This window comes from Ammodytes marinus, assembly GCF_949987685.1.
Source record: "Ammodytes marinus genome assembly, chromosome: 20".
NCBI lineage: Eukaryota > Metazoa > Chordata > Actinopteri > Uranoscopiformes > Ammodytidae > Ammodytes > Ammodytes marinus.
In genome coordinates this window covers 19,126,352-19,153,774 of record NC_137224.1, presented here as the reverse complement: position 1 = coordinate 19,153,774, position 27,423 = coordinate 19,126,352, and the positions used below count along the sequence as shown (strand labels likewise).

The 27,423-nt window shown below is 40.3% G+C and overlaps 1 protein-coding gene across 1 annotated transcript; it reads left to right on the top strand.

Annotated features, from left to right (window-relative positions):
- Positions 1-4,955: 4,955 nt before the first annotated feature.
- gucy2cb (guanylate cyclase 2Cb) lies at positions 4,956-23,807 on the top strand (the record flags this gene model as incomplete). The annotated part of the gene is made up of 27 exons (XM_080048994.1): positions 4,956-5,157; positions 6,630-6,742; positions 9,971-10,038; positions 10,174-10,389; positions 10,906-11,024; positions 11,714-11,816; positions 13,759-13,873; positions 14,107-14,245; positions 15,279-15,364; positions 15,523-15,631; positions 16,222-16,306; positions 16,718-16,820; positions 17,305-17,364; positions 17,483-17,554; positions 17,700-17,804; positions 18,104-18,190; positions 19,011-19,143; positions 19,288-19,425; positions 20,458-20,534; positions 20,633-20,724; positions 20,829-20,987; positions 21,180-21,372; positions 21,470-21,644; positions 22,236-22,334; positions 22,576-22,670; positions 22,814-22,890; positions 23,597-23,807. The coding sequence occupies 27 exons, from the start codon at positions 4,956-4,958 to the stop codon at positions 23,805-23,807; spliced, it is 3,231 nt and encodes a 1,076-aa protein (XP_079905120.1).
- Positions 23,808-27,423: the final 3,616 nt, after the last annotated feature.

Sequence of the window (27,423 nt, the reverse complement as noted above, 5' to 3'; positions counted from 1 at the left end):
TTAACTATTTATATTATATAGGGCAAAGACTCTTCTGTGCTTGCTTTGAGTGATGTTAGTACTAAGTGAAATGAATAGGCCGGTTATTTTGAGAGCCTCTCTTTCACAAAGGATTTTGCTGTGAAACTTTGCCTCAGTGTCTGACAGGTGTTGGGTCAGCTGGGTTTGTTTTGGCACAGACTACGTTGTGTCATCATTTGGTTTCGGAGGACAGCCCGTCACATATAATCTTGCTATTTCGCTTTTCGGCGTGCTTAAATAGACATGTGGGTATGAAAAATATGAATGAATATTTTTTCTAGGGTAAACTACTTGAGAAGAAACAGGCCACCACTGACCAGACCTGGCAACCCAGACACAGTAGACTGGAGGTTTCTACTTGTATCAAGGGCAGTGTCGAAGAAAAACTGAAAACAAATATAAAAGCATCAGTACCACACTGTAAAAATCCATTAAGAACATTATAAGTAACTAAATGTACATTAAGTAAACAATAAAGTAAAATGACTCATATAACTGTGAGATGGCCCTAATAGTTCTACTATTGCTTGTATTATTACTCTTTAATTAAAGGTGAAGTAAGCGATGTATCTATGTTAATATAAGTGTTTAATCGCTCTTTATTCATACAGTGATCACTTATACAGTGTGCACGTTTAATAAAAGTCGATCTCTCAGTCACCAGCTCTGCATGTAATCGGCGAATAAACTTTTCGGGGATCCCACTACTGATAACCAATCAGAAGAGAGAACGCTACAAACCGGCACCCGTCTCACTGCCGCTGCATACGCAGAGCGACAGATAGGTGAATGTGTATGCGCCTACAATGGAGGAGCAGGTAAAAATCCTTCCCAATGTCTGTTTTGGTGGTTTTTATCATGTTTTATCACACTTACGGATCTGAGATGATGCTAGAAAGATGACTCGCTGCTTGAAGACCGCAGTGCATTAATGTGGACGAGGGGGGGGGGGGGGGGGAACTGCTAACTGCAGTAACTGACAGAAAGTTAGCTTAACTGACCATTTCGCTTATTGAACCTTTAATGTGAATGCTTTTTTTGTATTTTGCCACTTTTATCAAACTTTTCCATCTGACCACTAGATGTCAGCATTGTGTGTGACAAACTGTGTCTTATTGGAGGGAAACAGGTGGAGATACCATTTTCTGACAAACATGCAACAGTCCCCTTAAGCGATATAAGCGTCATAAAACATTATGATTGTATTAACAGCAATATAACAATATGAGAGCAGGAGCAACTCCAGTGAATAAAACATACTAATATAATGTATAATACCTGGAAGCACATTTTTATTAATTAATTTAGTTTTGTTTGTTTCCTATTTTGGAGCATAATTTACAGTAACAACTTGTCAACCTTAACATGAAGCAAAACACACACAATCAATGATGATGCCAGATTCAGGTTGGTTCCATCAATGCGACAGTGATGGATGAACAACGTCCATGTCATGGAGAGGAAGCCTGCGGGTAATCTGCTCACCCACTAATAGTGTGTGTGTGTGTGTGTGTGTGTGTGTGTGTGTGTGTGTGTGTGTGTGTGTGTGTGTGTGTGTGTGTGTGTGTGTGTGCGTGCGTGCGTGTGTGTGTGTGTTTGTGTCTGTGTGAGAGAGAGATAATGAGAGAGAGAGAGGGAGAGAGAGAGATGCATGGGAACACAGAAGGGAAGTGGTAGGGACGTATCCTCTGTAAACTGATTGTTGAAAGTAATGAGCTGATCATTCCCATCATCAAATTATGTGTGTGTGTGTGTGTGTGTGTGTGTGTGTGTGTGTGTGTGTGTGTGTGTGTGTGTGTGTGTGTGTGTGTGTGTGTGTGTGTGTGTGTGTGTGCGTGTGTGCGTGTGTGTGTGTGTGTGTGTGTGTGTGTGTGGCCTTCACGTAATGGGTCACACTGCTGCTCGGAATTTAACTGACTGCTTGTAACCAGATCATTGACACATTTAATTAAGGTGAGGACACTCTCCGTTTAAAATAATTGTCTAATTGTCTTGGTTCAGTCGTCCCCAGTGACTGTATTCACACTGAGAATGTAGGCTATGTTTGTGTTACAGATAGATGTGATGGTAGAAAAATGCCTCTTGATTTTACAGCCTATTATCTGTGATTGTATCTGTTTTATGGGTTTTTCTTAGCCCATTGCTATTCTCCTTTGTCTCCTGGCTTTCCTTTTCCTGTGGTCTGTCTTTCGTACAATTACAAGCTGTGTGTCTGTGATTGTGTTTGCTGTGGGCCTATCTCTGACGCATATTTTCAAATATAACACACACACACAATCGGACACAGTATTAATTGTCCACTATTTGTCATAATATACACCTAATTCAACATAAATGACAAATTAAAAATCGTATTTTAAGCTCATAACACAAAGTTTGCATGTATTTTTCCTAATGCTTGAGGCTCCCATCAAATATTATTTCTATGAATGACTTCCCATTGGTTTACAGGTTAGCTTGATCCATTGTGATGTTACTTTTGTTTTAAAGTAGGTTAATATATTAACCTACTTTAAAACAAAAGTAACATCACAATGGATATATATCATGGCCTGCCTGTGTTGTTATTGACTTTGGATCAGTGCGGAGATGTTTAATACCAAATAAAGACGACATTATTCAATAAATATAATAGGAACATAAAATTGTATAAATCATTTATAAATAAAAAATGATATGAATAAATACACACAAAATATAAACGTATATTTTAAACATCACAAATGCTCTGTCAGTCAATACAAACAGACGGAGCTATTTACTGACTATGATTTTTTCAATGCCCACAAGTTGTCTTTTCTCCTAATCTAAATTCAGTATAATCATAAAATAATAAATTCAGCCTGATTGGCTGAATGGAATCAAACTGACCTTTCAGACACAGATAAACCGATATTATCTGGTGCCAATGTGGATAGGCTAAACTACAAGCCTTCTGGCACACAACACCATAAAGTCATCAGTCATCATGAATGAATAAGAAAATATGCAAGTTTGTTAATTTTTATTACATTTATTTATTGTTTTTAGGCTTTGTACTCTGACGCAACCATGTTGCAGCCTGCTTATTCATACAGTGATCACTTACACAATGTGCCCGTTTCATAAAGCCGATCTCTCAATCACCCGCTCTGCATGTAATCGGCAAATAAACTTGTCCCAAAACTGATATCCAATCACAAGAGAGAACGCTACAAACCGGCACCCGTCTCACTGCAGGTGCACGCGCAGAGCCACAGATGGGTGAATGTTTATGTGCTTACAATGGCGGAGCAGGTGAAAATCCTTCCCAATGTCTGTTTTGATGGTTTTTATCATGTTTTATCACACTTACTTATCTGAGATGATGCTAGATAACTCGCTGTTTGAAGACCACAGTGCATTAATGTGGTGACGAGGGAGGGGAGTAGACCACAGTGCATTAATGTGGTGACGAGGGAGGGGAGTGCTAACTGCAGTCACTGACAGGAAGTTAGCTAAACTGACCATTCCGCTTACTGAACCTTTAATAGGGAAACTGGTAGAAGACATTTATAAGGAGCTTATAGCACAAAGCCACGAGGAATAGCCAGCCTCCAAAACAAGACAAAATGACCCTTCCAATTACTCCAACATTTAAAGGCCTATAAATAAATAGGCTATACATTTTTACATTGTTGACGATTTAATCGGCCTCTAGAAAACTAATCTCAATTTGTTCAAAATTCTAAACATGTTTGAAGCGTAAACTTTGAAGATTCAATAAGAGCGGTCCCTTAGTCCAACATTTCCCCGCCACTAAACAGCTTTCAGTGCTCATTGGCATAATGGACCAATGTGAACAAAGAACACTTAGGGCCTATGTCTTGTTTTTTCTATTTTTGTTACATACAGAAGGCTACGTACCACAGTTAAGTGTTGCAGCTTCAGAGTTTCTAGAAGGAAACTGTGACATCCCGCTGCCTGTGCTTAATTAAGCTAAGCTAAGCACAGTTAAGCTAAATACTTAGCTATGTTTAGGGGGAGTGTCTGCTCCATGTTTTCAATTCAAAAGTACCTAGCTTGTGTACCTCCAGTCTTAACCCCTTCATTTGTAGCTGCCAGTGTGTGTTTTCAACCCAATAATTCAGGTATGTGATATTATAGGTGCTGCTAGGGGAATTGTATTACCTTGGCTTTAGATAGAACCAGGCTAGCTGTTTCCCCTATTTTCATTGTTTGTGCTAAGCTACGCTATAGAAGTAGAAGCTATAGGCTATGTTGTGTAGCACTACAGGTCCCCATAAGCACACTGGACCAGGTCCTGATGTATGTGCAGGCCTCGCCCTCACCTTGCTTTCGAAGGTCAGCACAGCATATTTTACATTTCATTTAGCCTACACTAAATATTAAGTTATTTTCTCTCTTTAATCTCAACCTGAAGCAGATAATCATTAACAGTGGCATTCCATTTAACATGTGTTCATTACCAACAAGTTGAAAAGAAGGTTAAATCTGTGCTCTGTGTGTGCTCCATGTGTTTCAAGCCTGTCATTCCTGGAGACCTTGACACAGTGAGACAGTTATATGGCCAGCCTGTATATCTTTAAAGGTTGTACATTAACAGCTTGATGTGGATGACCGGCCCCTTTGAGGAAGAGAATGTGAGTGTGAATCTGAGAGGTGAACCCCACACACACACAGAGGAGAAAACACAACTGGATATCGCTCTGGTAAAATACACTTTCAGCGAGGCAGTGGTGGATCGGACAAGGTATAATTTCCGGGAATTTTTGCAGCAAAATGTAAGGGGAAGTTATTGGGAGTGTTTGGCGACTTTACTGCTATATAGACGCACTGGAGAGAGAGAGAGAGAGAGAGCAGTGGACACAAAAACAACACTGAAAGCCTTTACTACATCATGGACTCTCTTTAACAGATCAAACATATAAATAGAAGGAAGTTCAGAGCCGAAAATGGGACCGGGCTGGTGGTGGTTGTGTTTGTGTGTCTTGGGGTTTCTTGCTGCCCCATGTCAGGCCATTGCAAAGTGTCTGGATGGGGTTACAATCAATGTGATCCTGCTGGAGGATGAGGTTTCTCCCTGGAGTCTGACGTTCGTGAAAGGAGAAATACTGAAGGCCATGGAGACTGACTCAACTATTAATGCTGCAGAAGGTAATACAATAAGAAATGAAGCATGAGAGAAGTCATAGAATGATTGTACATTATGGACTAGGGATGGCCATTTAGAATTTTTTCTTTAACCGGTTAACCAAATATTTGTTAATGAAATACCTGAAACATTACAGCAGGGCTCCCGACCTTCTTTGTTCCAAGGACCGGCATATTCATTTAAAAACAATTCAGGGACCAGTAGCCTATGTAAATGCATTTTGACACAGTTCACTTTCTTACATCCGGTTTAGCGATATCAAAATAAGCGTCCGGATTTGAGAGAAATTAAGATGATTTTTTATTTTTTTTTAACCGTTTAACCTTTAGTATTAACCGGTTAAAGATCTTCTTAACGGTTAACAGGTTAACCATGGTCATCCCTATTATGGACTCAAAACAGTATTACTGCAATTGTATAACTGTCTTATTCTGCAGTGAAAATCTAGGACATGTATTTACAATTCATTAGTGTTTCAAAATGTTCAGAATACATTGGTTTGCCACATTATTCTACGATACTACATCTTTATTTATCTTTGTGTATAACATTATAAATGTTCTCTGTCCAAAGCTGGTTACTATATTGAACACAAGTACACATGATGTAGCCAAAGTAACTACAATATAACTACATTAGACACATTAGTTATAACTTATTATAACATATCTCTCCGGGACCTCCGGGGAATCAATGACTGATACCAGATAAGAAATGATTTAGTCAATGCAATAAATCATAAGATATGGGTCGGCATGTCCCTGGAAGATTATCAATATCCTCACCATGATGATGCAAAAAGGAGCAAATAGGAAGGATATATAGAAACAGCATTGTACATGTAATGCTGTATAAAACCAAACTAATTAGCCTATAGTCCTAGTATGCAGTTACAAATATTATTTTTTTACAGAAGCCGTAAATGGAAATAGAGTCACATTTTATCTCCTCTGTCTTTCAGCAATAACAGATACAGATACAGATGTAGCCACAGTTTTTGGCAAGATAACGGGACAGTTAATTTGAGTACACAATCCAATATATCTACAGTATATCTATCTTATTGAGTTAATTAGTTAATCAAACCAAATTATTCAAGTGTGATCCTAAATGAATTATACCATTTCCTCTGTATAAAAAGTTTAGCTGTGTTGTGATAACAAGTTCATTATCCCGTTATCTCGAGAAAACTATTCAAATGAACTGTAGGCCAATGATTCCATGTCCTCTAAGGGCTTCTGCACTTTTAACATTCCGAGTATCGGTCTTATTGAAGCCCCTTGTAAAAAGCTTTAACATGCAGCAAATAAATGTTTGACAAAACTGCCATAGCTAGCTACAGTTGCTGAACTGTGATGGGCCAATTGTTGTTTAAGGGACAGTTTAGCAAAAGGTTAATTGACCACTATTTTAATGAAACCCACACACACAAAAAATAATTAAAATGTTTTTCTGCCTTTCTTTCTAATTACAGGTGTGGACTATAATCTCACGGCTAACTTTAACGGGTTCAGCACAAACCATTATCGAAACAAAGGCTGCCCGAGTACCGTGTGTGAGGGAGTGGATGAGCTAGTTAACCTGACGGTGAGTAACTACTACCTCCATAGACTTGCATTGTGACAACATGTATCCAAAGACTCTCCTGTGTGTTAAGTAGGGTTGAGTACCGATCTCTGCACTTTACTTTGGTACTACCGAGTACCGGTAACGTAAAATGGAATCAGTGCCAAATATCAGCAGCTGGGAGCCCATCTGGGTTGGAGAGTAGAAAGAGTTAGAGCCAGAGAGAGATACTTTGGGAGCTGGAAGACATCATCCCTGATCATGGTCAATTCAACAGGGCAATAGCTAGCGAGAGTTTGACAGGTCAGAGGTTAACGGGGTGGGTTTGGAAGGGCCATTATAGATAAAAGAAAGTAAGGGAAATACAGGTCCTTCTCATATAATTAGCATATTGTGATAAAGTTGATTATTTTCCATAATGTAATGATAATAATTGAACTTTCATATATTTTAGATTCATTGCACACCAACTGAAATATTTCAGGTCTTTTGTTGTTTTAATACTGATGATTTTGGCATACAGCTCATGAAAACCCCAAATTCCTATCTCAAAAAATTAGCATATCATGAAAAGGTACTCTAAACAAGCTCTTAACCTAATCATCTGAATCAACTAATTAACTCTAAACACCTGCAAAAGATTCCTGAGGCTTTTAAAAACTCCCAGCCTGGTTCATTACTCAAAACCGCAATCATGGGTAAGACTGCCGACCTGACTGCTGTCCAGAAGGCCATCATTGACACCCTCAAGCAAGAGGGTAAGACACAGAAAGAAATTTCTGAGCGAATAGGCTGTTCCCAGAGTGCTGTATCAAGGCACGTCTGTGGGAAGGAAAAAGTGTGGCAGAAAACGCTGCACAACCAGAAGAGGTGACCGGACCCTGAGGAGGATTGTGGAGAAGGGCCGATTCCAGACCTTAGGGGACCTGCGGAAGCAGTGGACTGAGTCTGAAGTAGAAACATCCAGAGCCACCGTGCACAGGCGTGTGCAGGAAATGGGCTACAGGTGCCGCATTCCCCAGGTCAAGCCACTTTTGAACCTGAAACAGCAGCAGAAGCGCCTGACCTGGGCTACAGAGAAGCAGCACTGGACTGTTGCTCAGTGGTCCAAAGTACTTTTTTCGGATGAAAGCAAATTTTGCATGTCATTCGGAAATCAAGGTGCCAGAGTCTGGAGGAAGACTGGGGAGAAGGAAATGCCAAAATGCCTGAAGTCCAGTGTCAAGTACCCACAGTCAGTGATGGTCTGGGGTGCCATGTCAGCTGCTGGTGTTGGTCCACTGTGTTTTATCAAAGGCAGGGTCAATGCAGCTAGCTATCAGGAGATTTTGGAGCACTTCATGCTTCCATCTGCTGAAAAGCTTTATGGAGATGAAGATTTAATTTTTCAACAAGACCTGGCACCTGCTCACAGTGCCAAAAGCACTGGTAAATGGTTTACTGACCATGGTATTACTGTGCTCAATTGGCCTGCCAACTCTCCTGACCTGAACCCCATAGAGAATCTGTGGGATATTGTGAAGAGGAAGTTGAGAGACACCAGACCCAACACTGTGGATGAGCTTAAGGCCGCTATCGAAGCATCCTGGGCCTCCATAACACCTCAGCAGTGCCACAGGCTGATTGCCTCCATGCCACGCCGCATTGAAGCAGTCATTTCTGCGAAAGGATTCCCGACCAAGTATTGAGTGCATAACTGAACATAATTATTTGAAGGTTGACTTTTTTGTATTAAAAACACTTTTCTTTTATTGGTCGGATGAAATATGCAAATTTTTTGAGATGGGGATTTTTGGTTTTTCTTTACTTTTTTGCCAAAATCATCAATATTAAAACAATAAAAGGCTTGACCTACTTCAGTTGTGTGTAATGAATCTAAAATATATGAAAGTCTAATGTTTATCAGTACATTACAGAAAATATTGAACTTTATCACAATATGCTAATTATATGAGAAGGACCTGTACTTGAGATTTGCATCTGTGGTGTGATGACGTGGATTCAACCTTGAAAAGTCAAACTTTTTCTCGTAAGTTTTACACCTTTAATCTTGGAAAGTCACAGTGTTTTTTAAGTTATAAACCTGGTACTGGGGGGCCCCCAGTACCAGGGGGCCCCCCAGTACCAGTACCAGTGGGGGCCCTTAGCTCAGTTGGTAGGGCCCCCCCTGGGTTCGATTCCCGCCCGCGGTCGTTCTCTGCATGTCACTCCCCTCTCTGCCCCATTTCACCTCTGTCTCTTCAATCTATCAATAAAGCATGAAAAATGCAAAAGTAAAAAAGAAATAAAACTGGTACTGAATTCCAGTTAATAGTACGGGTATCGGTTCAAAAATGAACGGTAGCAAATCTCTGTTTACCCTGAAATGAAAACTATATTCACTCTGTGCTGCATCATTCTGGTTTGTAAAACTTTAACAGCTATATAGGGAGAAACTCCAGTGCTATTAATGATTGTTACTATTTCTTTCAAGTCTTTTACTCGCCTATCTTTAGATCCTGAAATAGTCCCCCCTCAGGCTTAATAGCATCTCATAGCCAGGTGAGCCATACACATAAATGAGAAAAAACAATAACTAGAACTACCGTCTGGAGGTTATATGCCTGTTATACAACCACAACTTTGCGAACCATTGCTGTTGTTCTGCTGTATGTCTAATGTTTTTAGGAGGACATATTATGCTAATATCCAGGTCTTTGTTTTCCATGTTGGACTCCTATAGAGAAGTTAGGCACGATTGACCGCACAGTAGACTCTGTAGATCTTCTGGAAACTGTTCCTTACGTCTTTGAATTTAAGCCTTTTCTCAACAACTTCCGAAACTCGGTAGACCACCACAGCTCGGGTGAAAACTTTATATAAACTGATACACAAAAACTCACAATATACGGTCAAACTAACATTTCATCTAAAATATCGAATCAGTTAACCCCTCCAGTAGAAGTGTAGGTTTGTACCAAATGTGAATAAGAAAAGAAAGCTCAAGGCATTTCTGAGATACCAAGGTTAACAAGTAAAGGATGAACATGAGGCCACAGTAACCCTGACCTTTGACCTCCAAAAATCTGACCAGTCAGATGGGACATTTTTACAACTTTTAAGAAAATCCCTCAAAGCGTTCTTGAGATATCAGGGATGTGCACGGACGGACAACCCCGAAAACAAACTGCCTCGGCTCTGGCTATCGGCGTGGCAGAGGCATTAAAACAGACCCAAAAAAACTATTCCCTCGTTGTTGTTTTCTTGCAGAATTCAGAAAAACTTGGATGCGCTGTGGTCGGGCCCACCTGCACCTACGCTGCTTTCCAAATAGTTGAGTAAGTTATTGGTTTTCCAAGGTCATGTTCACACTAAACAATTTGATAATATGTATAAATGTAAGCATACTGTATATGGAAAAAAACACAGCCCTGTGAAGCCTCCATATACATTCTCCTGTCCCCCTCTGTTAGTGCGGAGAAGGGTCTGAAGCTCAGCGTGCCCATCATCTCGGCTGGAAGCTTCGGTCTCTCCTGCGACTACACGCTCAACCTGCAGCGCCTCCTGCCGCCCGCACGCAAGATCTCTGACTGTTTCATCAAGTTCTTCCAACACTACGACAAGATCAAACCTGTGTGGAAGACGGCCTACGTCTACAAGAAACCCACCAACACGGAGGATTGCTTCTGGTGAGTCTCATGGGAGATGTCTTCCATGATAAAGCTACTTCTCTGAGCGCATTATATCTGCAGTGACTCTATTGTACTTTCAAGGGATTCTGTCCAGTGTCCATTGCACATCTCAAACCCGGTAATGGAACAAAAAGGGCATAGGGCACGAGGCCTAGAGATCACATGTTGCTTGTAGACTCTTCATGGTGCCATGATAAAACAAAGAAGCACATTTATAAGCATGATTTAATATTGTGCTGTCAGAAAATTCAGTTCATAAATACTCAGTTGCGTACAAATCTATATATCACCATGCACAACATGTATATACCATGAACAGTAATATGACTGTAATACATGACAAAAACAGCTGCTGTCTGCAGACATAAACAATGGCATAATGTATTGTATACAAATACATTATTAGAAGAGTTGTACTGTAGTTATCCTTCTTCCAGATGGTTGGAGGAGTCTGTATGTTACTGTGGTGGCTATGTATCCCTGTTGTTCATTCTAAGTGATTTTCTTCTGCAGGTATATAAATGCATTGGATGCAGGCAGGTTTCCCAGTAACATTGATAGAACAGTGCTGCGCAGTCCATACGATCTGAGGACAGTTCTAACCAATCAAGCAACGGTGAGGTCAAGCAACGGTGAGTCTTTTTAGTTTTAGTATAACACACATCTCCCTGTCCCATGTAACTGCTCAGCTATTGACATAGATGTCAAGCTAACACTCTAATCTAATCATAGTCTTGCTTGTTTGTACAAGCTTTTAGGGGATCAAATTAAACACAGTGTGTCTGCGCACTCACCTTTGATAAAAGGTGTACAAAAACTATGGTTGGAAAAATATATCTACAGTAGGTTCATTATTTTTTTGCACACCCTGTTTGATTGTTGTTGTTATTGTTAAAGGAATACTTCACCCATACGGAACCGGCGTTCTATCATTATAACGTCGCTATTATAATATAATGAATGAGGTTTTTCTTCCCTCAGTCTTTCCTTGGCCCAGCTGGCCCCCTTAATCCTAACCCTACATTTTTACTAGTGTGATGTCACACTCGTAAAATGTAGGGTTAGACAGTGAGACCATAAAACACTCTTCCTGCCTTTTCTCAGGCTAGGATGAACCGATTTCAAAAATGTTTGCACAATAATACTACATAGGATCTCAGAGTTCAATACACCTTCATATTCCCACCGGTGAAGTAGGTGTTAAAACTCATTGCACAGTTAGGCTGATCATTTGTGAGCTAAACCATAAAGTCAGCCAATAAAGAGATATTGTCCAAGGTCATGTGGTCTGTTGTGTTGAGTGGAGCGTCTCTTTTTGCAGTGTTTATTATGTGTGGATCACCAGCGGACGTACTGGAGGCAAAGAATGGCACCAAAGAGGCAGACAGCAGTGACATTCTCTTCATCCTGATTGATCTCTACACGTCAGTGCTCTGTATTCATTTCATCTCCTTTTTCATCTCTAATCATCAGTTCATATGTCTGTTTTTATTATATTGGTACTTTCTGCATGTGTCCCCACTGGTAGTAATGTTTGCGCTTTACTGGTCACAAAAAGTCCTCTACATTCCTACACTAACCCACACTATATAGCAGTGATTCCCAACGAGCAGTACTTGCACTCATTTCATTTGTTTAATAGAAATCTTGGTTTGATCAAGAAAATACGATATCGGGTCAGCTAAAACAACAGACGGCGGAAATGCTTTAACAGTTAGTTATGTTTGAGTATTGGTTAGTGTGTGAAAAATTGTTCGATTAGAAAAGTCAATAATTAGGTGTAATAAATGGTTGAAAGAATTACCTATACCCAGGGGGCAAAGTGATTTTATGGACATGGAGCGTTGTAAAAGGTTGTTCACCAAAAATGACATCTAGGACCTTCCACGATCACAACCTGGGTGGACAACCTTGTCAACAAGCTGCTGGAAAGCTACAGCGTGCCGACATAGCAAATGGGGGTGAATGGGGATGGGGTAATGGGGAATTTTTTGAACTTATAGATATCATTATGAAACTTTGCCAGTTGATTACTGACATTAAAACAAAAACTTTTTGTATTACAGTATTTTCCAAAATGTTTAAATAAATATGAAAAATCATCAATATCTTACTAATGATGCGTAAATTTGCATATCTGCAAAGCCCCAAAATCTAGATGTTGGAAGATAACAAAGTCAATTTGTTTTTAAATTTTGAAAACAAAACAAGTGTCCAACTGCCTGAAGCCTTTCCTAATCACAGTTCAAATTTGATCAATAACCCATAGAAAATACATTTTTTACACAGTTACATTTCATGTGCCATGGACCAAAAGTGTCCTTTTGGAGTCTCCAGCTGGTATTTTAGGAAACGGCTAGACATTCCCTTGGAAAAAACAGTGTAAAAAATTAATTTTCTATGGGTTATTGATCAAATTTGAACTGTGATTAGGAAAAGCTTCAGGCAGTTGGACACTTGTTTTGTTTTCAAAATTTAAAAACAAGTTGACTCAGCTTTTGTCCAACATCTAGATTTTGGGGCTTTGCAGATATGCAAATTTACGCATCATTAGTAAGTTATTGATGATTTTTCATATTTATTCAAACTTTTTGGAAAATACTGTAATACAAAAAGTTGTTGTTTTAATGTCAGTAATCAACTTGCTAAGTTTCATAATGATATCTATAAGTTTAAAAAATTCCCTATTAGCCCATCCCCATTCGCTTAAACAGTGGTTCTGATTTGCTCTATGTCGGCCCCCTGTAGCTTTCCAGCAGCTTGTTGACAAGGTTGTCCATCCAGGTTGGGATCCTGGAAGGTCCTTGATATCATTTCTGTTGAACAACCTTTTACAACGCTCCATGTCTGTTTAAAAAAAAAAGGGGTTTTGCCCCCTAGGTAATAGCTAAAATGTATTGAATACACAGTTAAAATAGGGTCCAAATCCCCGCCAACTAAGACAAAATGCTTTATGGCTTGCAGACCAGTAAAGCCTCTGTGTCCTGAACAGTACAAAATCAAAGTTTGATCTGCTTCATCATCGCCCTATTACATTTATTGATCTTACATAGTCATACATAGTGACTCTTATGTCATTTAAATTTAAATAATGTCCAGTTAAAGGTATACTTTAATACATCTGACATGATTATGGGAGTATCTGACAAAGACGATTGGGAACCACTGGTATATACACTATGACAAACATTCACGCTAATGATATATTGTAATATGAACTGACAATTAAGTTTATTGAATTCTCCATTCAGGAGAATATGATGTGTTTAATAAGTGATTCTAAAGATCCTACTCAAGTATTCATGTCAGGATGCTTAGAACACAGCACACTTTAAAGAAGGCCTCTGGTGCATCCTCTCTCCACAGCGATCAATACTACACCAACACATCCTCAATGCCATCCATGGGCAATGTGTTGGTGCTGACTATGCCCAACAACAGAAACTACACCATCAACACAGACCCCAACAACGGCAGCATGGTAAGGAGGACACAGGGTGGAAATCGCATATAAATCAACTCCCTTTTCCTTGCTGTGCTGTTTGAAGGAACAGGAAGGGGTGGATTTGTTTTCGTGGTCAATTCAAATATCAACAAGTATTCGGTCCTATGGCTGAGTTTACCTTTCATTTCTCTCTCTCTCTCTCTTTCTCTGTCTCTCTCTCTCTCTGTCTCTCTCTCTATCTCTCTCTCTGTCTCTCTTCCTCCGTGCAGATGAACGACTACATGGCTGCCTACCATGATTCGGTGCTGCTCATAGGCGAGGTGATAAGGGACCTTGTAGGGACATCGCAGCCAGAGACCCAACAGGATTACGTCAGTGTGAACTACTTCAGAAACGTCTCTTTTAACGGTAAAGAGAGACATGCACCTCCTAATGTAAGCCACTCTGATGCCAAGGGAGGGAGTAATGCTGAGGAGGTCAAATTTAGATGATGACTTTTGACATTTTTGTGATGAGACACAAGGCAAGGCAAGGCAAGTTTATTCGTATAGCACAATTCAGACACAAAGCCAATCAAAGTGCTTTGAAAGGTGCATAAAATACATCAAGGTTAGACTTTAGAAATTGCATTTAAGAGGTACATCAGGGTTCAAGATTATTCTCTGACGTAGAATGGCTGCAATGAAAACTACTTGACTGACGATATTTTCTATATAGCCTATTTAACTTAATTTCTCTTTGACAGTTTCTATCTAATAAGAAAAATGTGGGGAATCTGTATTCACAAAACCAAATAGGTTTGTATTTCGAGGTAATCTCGGCCTACATTAGACATCATGTAGGCCCATCACACCGACTGAAGTCTCTTTCCCCATTCTTGTACGCTAAATACATTGATATCCTAATAAAGAAAGAAATATGCGTTAACAAAGTGATAAATCCAGATGGACTGTGTTATATGATTGCAGATATGCTTTTAGACATACTTTGGCCATATTAAACATTTCAGTTTGTTCAGTCATTTCATTTCATGCATGACCAATTATCTGCTCATTTCCAATTAGCCTCCTCAGCTGTATTTTGGATTTGGATTGATGAGACCCTCACATTTCCAACACAACCCCAGTGGTTTTGACAGCAGCATTAAACTTTGTCATTGGCTATAGTGGTTATTTGTTTGTGTGAGGCCTAACAGACGGAAGCTATCAACTCATATCAATTGTTAGTGTTTTTCACTGACAGGACAAAGTGTTGAGAGGTTATCGCCCGCAGCTTAATAAGCGTGTGTGTGTGTGTGTGTGTATGTGTATGTGTGTATATATTTGTGTGTGTGTGTAAATGGGTGTGAGCGTATGATTGGGAGCATGATCACTAGTGACATTTCGGTGGATGCCATATGTTTGTGTATTGTGTATTAATACTTTCCTGTGACTCTTCTCAGGAATAGCTGGACCCTACAAGCTGGACCAGCATGGAGACAGAGACGTGAATCTCTCAATCCTTTACACCAATACTGCCACCAATAAGGTACTTCAATTAGTATTCCATTTAGCAATGGAAGAATTTAGCAGTGTACCACAAAGATCTTTCAAAATGAAACCATTGCTGTTGGCTGAGTCTATTGCTGTCATACAAACTGTTAAGCTTAAATGTGTCATTTTCTTTCCCCTTCATGTGATCCTCAGTACCAAACTTTATTCAAATTTGACACTGAGTTCAACCGAACCAAAATGTTTGACTCAAACCCTACCTTCATCTGGGGGAAAAGACTTCCTGATTCCAAACCATACCAAGGTAAATATAAAAAACACACACACACACACACACACACACACACGCGCACGCGCGCACACACACATGCACACACACACACACACACATGCACACACACACACACACACACACACACACACACACACACACACACACACACACACACACACATGCACACACACACACACACACACACACACACACACACACACACACACAGTGCCTTGGTTTATTGTGTCAGCTGGCCATCACAACCGGTAATCATTAACTGTCCTCCTACGTGTTTCACCAACAAACACAAATACCGTGCAAGTGCACTGATGAGCACATACCACACTTGTTAGGTGACAGTGCTAAGTAGACGACTGTTTAGTGCCGTCAATAAAATGTGTTATAAAGAGGGCAACTTTTCATGCTTTTATAATAAAGGTTTAACTCTCTCAGAGGGGAAGTGGGAAATGTCCCAGATAAAGTTGACAGTGTCCTCTCTATTCCACGGTCTAAATGCTGTTGAATTACGTTTTTTATTCTTAACAGATAGAACATGAATCAAATGCCCTTTGAGACAATTTCTTATTCATTTTTCCTTTTTTTTGTGTTCACACCTTCAGGGATTTCAGTATACAACAATATCTATATCATCGTGCTGGCTGTCACGGTGGTTGTTGTGGCCACCATCGCCTTCATTTTCTACAGGTGAGTCATTAACCAACTTTAGTGCATACAACCTCTTCTAAAGGACACCAACACACTGGTACAGTGGAGCTGGACGGCCATGGCAGCACAGCAACAATAGAAACAGACACGGACCGATGATGCGTGGATATTTCCAACAAATCAACACATCCATTTGTTTACCACATTTGAAAAGAAAAGGTTAAAACCATCACTATGGGTGATTTTCGTCTCATAAACAGAATGAGAAACATTTGAAAGACAATGATTTTGAGGAGGACTTGTTTGCGAATAAGGGTGACCATATTAAATGTGTACCTCCTGGGCGCCCATATATGTGTATCCGTGTGTGCTATACGCTGCACATCTTTATGCCATTGTTTTTTTTAATGTCTGGATGTTTTTTTTAAATTTATTTTTAAACCTGTTTAGTAAGAACAAGAAAGTACGTCTGCTCAAGAAGCGCTGGTCGCACATTGCCTCTGATCTCATCACACTTCTGGACAACAACCAAGTCAGCGTGGTGTCTCTCAAGGTAAAGCAGGTCTAAAAGCTCTCAGGCAGTATGGAGGCTTTGACAACACTCTCTGTGAAGGACTGTGAAGCTCTTACTGCGGTCACAAATCTACCATCCGCTCTCAACCCCAGGATCATTTGATACAGCTCTCACCACATTTTCTAACCACATGTCCCCTCTTAAAGGTGGAGTCAATGATTCTGAAGAATGCCTGTCTCGATCCACTACCTATATGTAGGCCTAAATTCCAACACACACACACACACACACACACACACACACACACACACACACACACACACACACACGGAAAGGCAGTGGATCATGAGGAGATATTCACTGATTCTGACAAAAAGTGTTTTTGACCACAAGCATTCTCCACATCAATGACTCCACCTTTTAAGTGCTGGAGTCGACCTCATTTATTGAGCATGGCTGCACTAAAACAAGAAAGAGATAACATGTTGGCTCTGTTAAAATGTCCTTCATCCGCCTCCATCAGATTGAAGACGAGAGAAAGAAACAGAATTACAAGATCCGCCGTGTGTACTACGATAAGAAGGTAGCTGTAAACAACATCCAGAAGTACATTTATAAATCAATACAAAATACTTTAGCACTGTACTGATACTGAACATGCGATGGCCTGACTGATGCTGCTGCTGCTGCCTCATTTTCAGATTGTGATTTTGAAGGAGCTGAAGCACTCGGACGGAAACTTCAACGAAACCCAGAGGATCGAGCTTAATGCGGTAAGACATGCACACAGCAGGAGGGTGTGTGTCATTAGCTGATGCCATGCCAGTCTTACATGTGCTATTTATATATTTTCCTATGAAAAAATCAACCCCCCCCCTCCCCCCGGCCTTCTCTGTTTCTCCCCCTCCCCCCCTGTAGCTTCTGCAAATCGACTATTACAACCTCACAAAGTTCTATGGCACGGTGAAGTTTGATGAGGGTGTGTTCGGAGTGTTTGAGTACGGAGAGAGGGGGTCACTTCGGGTACGTATGGAATGCAAACCTGAATTTTCAAGCCCATCAAGGTTTGAATGGTGGTTCAGTTTTACGTATATAAATGTATTTATTATTTAGGACAAGCAAGAAAAATCCAGTATCCCTCTTTTCTAAATTTATTGTATTCATTTTGACGCACACACACACACACACACACACACACACACACACGCACACACACACACACACACACACACACACACACACACACACACACACACACACACACACACACACACACACACACACACACACACACACACACACACGTCCTTTTCTATTCCCAGTATGTGCTGAACGACAAGGTTTCGTACCCAGAGGAGACCTTCATGGACTGGGAGTTCAAGATCTCCGTCATGTACGACATCGCCAAGGTGAGACAGGAACTCGGCTGAGGACTAACTGCATGATCTGAAGTGCTGTGTTGTCGTATTGACCTCTGGCACTGGCTATCACCTGGAGTTTTATGAACGGTTCAAGAGCAGGAGCCATATTTTCATCACCACAGCTCTGACCATGTTATTGCATCGCACGCAACAAGTCACAGTTTCACATCATGCAAGACATACATACTCAGTAATGGCAGAAGTGCCAAGGATTACACATTGTAGTATTCAGATGACTATTTAGTATGGAAAAAACTACTTTATTGTAATCAGTTATAACATGAAGTTACCCTCTAAACTTGAATTTCACAACCTTTGCATTAATTGCTATTTTTGACATAAACGTGGATGTTTGAACTTATCAAAATAAAAGCACTCAGATGTTTCGCTTAAATTACACCATATTTAAATCCCTTCCCTAAAAATATGTCAAATTATGTACAGTTATTGCTCAGCCACATACATTATGAATCTCAATAATACTCTTGATGTATGTAATAAGTCACTTTAAAAAACCCATCCCTACTGTACACCTGTTCTAAATTGTAATGATAATATTTCACTCATTCTATCAAATCCAACATATCATACAGTAGTACTCCTTAAACTGTGCACAGTAACACAGCCACTTAGTCGCTTTTTCAATAACTGCAATGTGATTAGAACAAATAATAATCAATCTCCACATGATTATTAGAGACTAAAGTACACCGATAGAAACTGTTGTTGCAGTTCCCCCTAGCTGCCAGTAGAGGCCAGTACAGATAGCATATGCTTGACTGCCCCTCTCCTCCTCCTCTCTGTGCAGGGCATGTCTTATCTCCATACCAGTGACATCCAGGTGCATGGTCGCCTCAAGTCCACCAACTGTGTGGTGGATAATCGCATGGTGGTGAAGATCACAGACTTTGGCTGTAACTCCTTTCTTAGCCCCGGCAAAGGTAAAAGGGTCCTTTGTACTAAGTTCTTTCCTACTGAGAATATATCTATCCCTTCAATTGCTTACGTTGTCATTTCTCTTTCCCCTTCCTCTCTCTCTCTCTCTCTCTCTCTCTCTCTCTCTCTGTCCTCTTCTCTCCTCTCAGACTTGTGGACTGCTCCGGAGCATCTGAGGAGAGAGGGCACCTCTCAGAAAGGAGACATCTACAGCTTTGCAATCATCGCCCAGGAGATTGTTCTGAGAAAGAGCACCTTCTATACAGAGCGCTGCTCCGACCGAGCAGGTGCAAAACAACCACTGTCCAACAATACAGCACCCACACTCACACACTTATGTGAATTTTTTTTTTCTTTTTTTGTCAAATGGTGGGTAGTGTGTGTTTTTTCCATCCTGGATTTATATTTTAAAAACCACATAATCTAAATTACAATCCTTATATTTTATGTACAGGGGATTTTGAGAGGCAATTCCCATTAAAACAATTAATGGAGCTATCCACGGGGGTATTAATGTATTACCTGCAAAATGAATCAGTTTGAGACAGATTACAGTTATGTCGGAATCAACTGGATTTTTCCACAGTTAATTTAAAGTAATCCAGCATTCTTAGTGGCCGTAAATGTAGTTACAGACACTTCTAGTCCAGAGTTTCTTTCAAAACCGAATTTTTTTGTCCGTATGAGGTCAGTAGGTTGGCCGTTCTTACCTGCAGAATGTTTTCTCTGTGTGTTCTGATCCAACATGGTGACCCAGAAGTTATGAGAAGTGCAGACAGAGAGAGTCTGTATCGCTAGCAGCAGTTGGCAGTTCATAGTAACACTTGCCCAGGCATTCCTGCTGCCTTCGATTGCACGTGAAAAATCGGGAACTTCAGACACGGCAGCACACAGTGTCAGAAAGACCTTTTCATACATTTTGAAAATATGGGACCTATGACCATGTCTTATACAAACCATAGACTATATATAAAACATAAAAACTAAATTAAAAAACTAACAGATGGACTGGAATGCACACAGGTCTAAACTCAGTACTACTGAGTCTGAAGCTCCCATGTCCTGAGTAAAAGAACGCACCGCTGCAGCCGCCTGTAATACGACATAGCCCCTCTGATAGTATAACAGGGCAAAGCAGCAATACAGGCGCTTTCTTCAGTGGGTCATACGCTCAATCGACATTGTTTTAGCTAACTATTTGATAGAAAGGAACTTAACCAACATAAAATAGATAGAAATGTTACAGAGTATAACTTTAAGAGTTAAAGTTAGACACTCCATAGTATCGTGAGTAACTTTGTCTCTGTGTTTCCTAACAGTGAAGCTGTCCAGGGTCATCACGTCCTACTTCAGACCTGATCTCAACTTTGAGACGGTATCAGAGAAAGAATTAGAGGCAAGTCCATGCCATTTGTGTTGTTCCACTGTAAATCAGTTATTGTTTGTCCATTGTCGGAGATGTATTTTAAAGCTCTTTGTCCTCTTGTCTGTCAGGTGTACACGCTGATTAAAACCTGTTGGGACGAGGATCCTGAAAGAAGACACGACTTTAAGAAGGTAGAAACCTGTCTGGGGAAAATCATCAGGTAACAATCGCTTGTCTTTCCTTTTTAACAGGACCTTGTTGCCATGAAATGAATGAAAGTTAATGTCTGTCCCTTCCCCACCATGTCCCCCATTGTCCTTGTAGTAAGATCCATAACCAGGACAACGAGAGCTACCTGGACAACATGATCCGACGGCTGCAGATGTATTCCAGGAACCTGGAGCACCTGGTGGAGGAGAGAACGGCCCTGTACAAGGCTGAGAGGGACCGAGCAGACTGCCTCAACTTCATGCTGCTTCCTGGGTCACTTTACTCTTTCAAAAAGCAAAATCACACATGTTCCCCTAGTATAGAGAGAATTGGTTTTGATGCTGAATGCAAATACTTAAGAAATACAATATACTCTTTTATTACACACTGTACCTTTAAGATAATTTACCTGGATTGGTTTCATCCTGTCTCATCTCATGTTCATGTGTGTGTCTCTGTGTGCAGCCCGGTGGTGAAAAGCCTGAAGGAGACCGGTGTGGTGGAGCCGGAGCTGTACGATGAAGTGACCATCTATTTCAGTGACATAGTGGGCTTCACCTCTCTGTGTCAGTACAGCACGCCCATGGAGGTGGTGGACATGCTCAACGACATCTACAAGGGCTTTGACAGCATCGTGGACCACCACGACGTCTACAAGGTACAAACATGACAAGTAGACCAGTAGACAGACAGACAGACAGACAGACAGCGCAGGCCACAGACACAGGCATCATTTCCTATGTGTACCCCTCAAGGTGGAGACCATTGGCGATGCCTACATGGTGGCCTCAGGGCTGCCAAGACGCAACGGGAACAGGCACGCGGTGGATATCTGTCGTATGGCGCTGGACATCTTAGCGTTCATGGGAACCTTCCAGCTCAGACACCTGCCTGGCATCCCTGTGTGGATACGCATCGGCGTTCACTCAGGTAGGAAAGTAACACTTCTCAGTCTTATATAGAAGGGTCCAATTAAAAGATTTGATATTAGAATTTGTCAATGGAAGTCAAGAGACAAGTATTGATCTCTATAAGGCCAAACACTTCAGGTGAATAGGGTCAAATCATTTAAGTTAAAGATATCATCATGACCACTGCCTTGCATTGTTAAACATTTTGTATCACAATTTATTCAGATATGTTTGAATAAAAATGCAAATAAGTATGATACAACAATCTGTATGTTGGATAAAGCCAGAGTTCAACTCTTTATTTCATTTTTACAACATACAGTATAAGTGTCCTAGTTTAGACAGAACAGATTGAAGATACAGCCTGTTTTGCATTTCATACATCCAAAAATACTATGTACAAATCTTAAAATACATTTTCTGCATGTTTAAGAACTAAATGTAGCATGAATCAGACCCTTGACGACAACTGAACAAATACTTCTGTCATAAGGCCATGACCTTTTTCAATTGCCTTAAAGGTCATTCATGATGACCGAGTGGTGCCATGTATTCCACATATCCGATTGACCTCCTCTGATCTTTCCATCTTGATCCCTCCTCCTCCCAGGTCCCTGTGCAGCGGGCGTGGTGGGGATCAAGATGCCCAGATACTGTTTGTTTGGAGACACGGTCAACACTGCCTCTCGTATGGAGTCTACAGGACACCGTGAGGAGACGCACACACACCACCAGATAAATAATGATGAAACTGATTCACTCTGACATGCAATGCTGTCGGTGATGTTGTCACAATAGCCATGCACTGCTCCTTCCTTCTTTTGCAATTACAGAAGCTACAAGTCAGCCTGATGAAATTATATTATCAGAGCCAAGCTTGGGGTTAAAAATAAAACCATAACAAATGACGGCTGTCTGTTTTACCTCTTTTTTTTTAAATTATCATCCAGCTCTGCGCATCCACGTCAGCCAGCCCACTATAAATATCCTGCAGAGAACCGACCGCAGATTTGAGTATGAGATGAGAGGAGAAACGTATCTGAAGGTAACCATGTGGACATCTTTAAACTGACCGGATGCATGTCAGAACTAATGAAGCGTTTTGAAATGAATCTAGAAACACCGACCTCATTGACACACTGTGGATGCAAAATGTTAATGTAAAAGTGTGTTGTGTTGTGTCCACAGGGTAAAGGCACAGAGACCACCTACTGGTTGACGGGTGAGAAGGGAGAAGACTACGACCTCCCAACACCACCCACCACGTAAGCAAATCACAAGCAAAGTGCAGACGTGTGCTCCTCTCAAATGACCTCATTATGACCTTATGTAGCTTGCTGAGCTGCTTTGGTCAGCCCGAGGAAGGGGCTACAAATTCACTAGAGAGGTATTAGGATCAGTGTAAATGTTTCATCACGATCACCATAGGCAGACTACAAGAGATATTTTCTTTTTGCTGGAATATATGGATTACCAAAGCCACTCTCAACGTCTTATTTAGATGTGGGAAAATAGGCTTCACTCTCACATCGGTACAATAAAAATACTGTAAAGCCACAACCAGCAGCTGTTGGCTTAGCTTAGCATAAAGACTAGAAGCTAATAGTAATAATATTAATCATAATAATAATATTGAACTCTGTTTTTAAACTACCTTTCATACAAGAAATTCAGCTCAAAGTGCTTTCCAATGTACTGTGTGTACACAGCCTAGGGTCTGTAAACGGACATGTTGCTAGTTTTGTTTACATACCTGTTTACAGAGCCTATGCTGTAAAAAGATATGTTTCTAAGTGCTGTTTAAAAATATCAACACATTTACCAACAATACTTGGTAGAATATAAAATAAGTAGTACACTTTGAACATTTAGAAGTCAACTTTAACTCTGAGTTAGCTATGTGGTGTTCTGGTACATTTACATTGTAGCTCGACAGGAACCTTGAGACTGACTTGTTTGTCATTGTTCCAGGGAGAACGTCCAGCGTCTGCAGCAGGACCTGGCTCACATGATCCTAGGCTGTCTGGAGCGCCGCTCTAGGGCCTCTATCAGGAGGACCCCCCTCTCCAGTCAGAGCAGGGAGGAGGAGGAGGACCAGGAGTCTGGGGTGGAGAGTGAGGGAGACCATCCAGAGTACCTGCATCTGGCCACCGTGGATAACACCCTCAGTACCTTCCTGTAGCACAACAAGCACACCGCTGGCACAATCTGACTGTGCTGTCCTGATAATACGCTGTTCAGTGACAGTGTGAAAGGATGGAGAATGGAGTCTCTATCATTAGTGTGTGCATTGTCAGCGTGTGTTGCATAAAATGGACAAGGATGTGACAATTATTTTTTCTCCGATACTATTTCTGTATTTTTGCTCACTTTCTGTGCTTCCTTATTGAACTGAAAAAAAAGTGTAACAGCGAGCAGAGATGTGAAGATAACAGGGAGCTGGTTTGGTATTGATCAGTTCCATTCATTTGAGGCTAAACCGAGGCTACGAGGAGCTTTCATATACAGACTACATTCAAATAATGCTATTGAAAATATGGACCTTCCTTCCCTTCCCCGTCAGGGTCCTTATATGTAATGCTACTGTAGGTCTGTAAACTGTGTCATGTGGAGCTCAAAGGACCCTGGGCAACATGTTCACAATGGCATTTTACCCAGAGATATTTTCTATCTTGCAAAAAAAAAACGATTTCAAAATCTTTTTCAATTTAATTTTGTTGGTGTGAAATCCTTAGTATGTAAATAAAGTATTCAACAATCTAATATATTATATATACATGTGATGAAATAATAGAATAATATATAATAGGCATGAGCTAAAATGGAGGAATAACACAAACAAGCAAAAACAATTAAACTGTGGCAGTAAAGGAAAAAGCACATATTGGAAAAAAGATTGAAAACAAAACCAATGCAGGCTTTTTTCTTGTTTATAAATGACAAAAAAAGTGGTGTTACATCCTTAATGAATCCAATTCAGATAATAGGCCAAAATAACATGATTCTGTATTGTTTTATTCTTATTTAATCTCTCCAAAATATGTATAAACACCTCTGTTTAGTGTTCAGTTTGAAGCAAAGAGGAGGATATTTACTTTTGCCTTTTATTTCAGTCCAAGGTGTCACTTTTAGCTGTTTGATAAATACACTGCTGCACCAATAATGGAGCGCTTGCTGTGCTGTACTGAGATTGACGTGACATGGGTTTTGGAGAGAACTGCTGCACTCTCTGTAACTGTATATAAGTGGCGCTTTGTTATTTCAGAGGGACCAAGTGTAAACCGACTTCTGGGCTCAATGTGTTCGTGTCATGGGTTCGGAAAGTCTCCACTCCCCCCCCCCCCTAAAAAAAACGAGATTTTCCAATCTGTATTTTAAACCAAATGACAAAGATTTATTTTGTTGGAATGGTGACATTCATTTACATTAAATAATACAAAAAGAAAACAGCTCACTTTTTTTTTTATTGTTCAAAAATGTTCAGGTCCTGATAAAATACAGCTAAGTGAAATCAAAACACAGCGTTTCTTGAAGCCTGTGCAAGTTGAGGCATTACAATGCATGTGTCACACAGTTCGTTTTTCTGTACACAGACACTGAGGCTCTAAGGACAGCAGAGGAAAGAAAAGTCCAGCATCAGATAAAAAATTGTTGTTTCTATCTACAGCTGCCTGACAAGTTTGTTTTTTTGATAATAATGGAGGACTGCAATGTAGACCTATACACATCAAATACTATGTGGAATACACACTCTACTGTACAGCAGAAATGATGTGACGAGTAGTGTACAAAAATGAATAAGTGTGGATCCAGCGAACCAAACAAGGTAACTTGACATGCAAACAAAGGTGTATAAAACTGACCTAATGGTGACACACTTTTCATCATTTCACATGTCTCTTCTATTCTTGTAGAAATGTCTGTTCATTAGACACTGAAAAGAAGCTTATTTAGTCAACCTGATGAATGTGTTTATATAGTGTGGAAGATCACCAGGTTTGTCAAAAATAAACAGCTAGTCATCGAGTAGAAAAAAAAAACGCAAAAGTCACTATAACCCCCAACCATACCCCAGCCCCCCCCAATTTAAAAATGTCAAAGCCCAAGTTCTTAGTATGACATTTAATATAGATTTTTTCTTTACTTGAGAATAAATTAGACAATCCAACATACAAAACGATAATAAAAAAAGGCATGACATTTTATACAAAATAGTTTCTACAAGAACGGCTTCACCTCACACTCGCCTTCTTTATCTCACACCTTCTACAAAATTAAAGTCGCAGACCAAATCTGCACTGGAAGAAATGTACTCAAAATACCACAGCTGGTCTCTCGCTGAGATTTTACACTACCAATTCCTAGACTAGAATATTCACAAAACTATTTAAAAAAAATGCATGAAATTAATTACACATGTGAATGAGTTGTCTGGCTTTAGACAGTTTTGCTGCTTGAACTCAAGGCACCGAATGATCCAAGTTAAAAGAGCCACAAGGGGAAAACAGCTGAATAAACAGTTAGGATTATTGATGAATAGCCTCAGTATCCTCACCTAACTAACTCTAACTTTAAGCGATTTCTGTTAATCCACCTCATACAGTATTGCAAGGAACCTTAGAAGGTGAGGATATCAGTTCCTACTTTACACTTGACATGGATGACACATTTGATCAAATGCAAGCACACACACACAAAAACACATACACACAATATTGTAATTTCAGCCTATTTGCTTCAGATTTTATATATATTTTTTTATAATATAAAAGAATTGGCAACCATAATCTTCATTCTGGATTGTCTGTCTCACATTGTAACTCTGCTTATTGCCAGTACAAAACAGCCAGAGTGTAATGTTGTGTTTCCATACTGTGTCACAGGAGCTTCACCGCATGGACGGGGGTGTCCAGCCAACGCTTACTATGGCCGCATCTCTCTGCTTGAGGTAAGCCTCAGTGGGCACAGCCAAACACTGCAGTTTTCCATGGTTAGTTTAGAATAGCTATCATGACCAACTATAAAGGATAAGTATAGTGATATTGTATATGTTTCCTCTGGTCAACAATTTCCATAAAAAGACAGAAAACAAGCATGAATTCATCCTATCAGGTTTGATTTTCCTCTTTAGAACTGAAGCAAAAAATGTTTGAACATATTCCAGTCATTCATCGTTCTATCTTAGAGGAGTTGAAATGATGTTAACCTTCTCTTCTGCACCGCTGTAGGCTAGTATGGCTAACTTTGATATGGAAGGTGAACTGGTATGTGCTGACTAGCTAACCGTGAGGACTTAATATGTTACCCTTTATTATCTTCCTTCTCCGTTGTGCTTGTGTGGCCCTGATCATGAAGGATGAACTTTATTCATTATGCCTCCAAGTCTAAGCCCGGCCCTGTTTCCATTAGTGTCCATTTTACATTTCATTTGGATATATATTGTCTGATACGCTACGGCATGACATTGGGCTATTGAAGAGATATTCTAGGCTTAATGTGTGTACCTGCGGATAAAAACTGATCACCCTGTTCTTTGTAAGTTACGTACAACCGTTTATTCCTAGCCTTCAGCAACAACACCGCCAGAGGTCCCCAGCACTTTCACAGTCAAACCAAGTGGCAGGTGTATCTAATGACTGACACCTAGAAATGAATTCATTTTTACTACACACCAGAGTACAAACAACAGACAGGGGTTGTGCTACGGACGTGCAGGGGATACACATTTGATCTGTGGTGCAGTTTCTCTCAAGTAGCCAATGAAGGCTGTTCAAAAAATAAATAAACTGCATGTTATC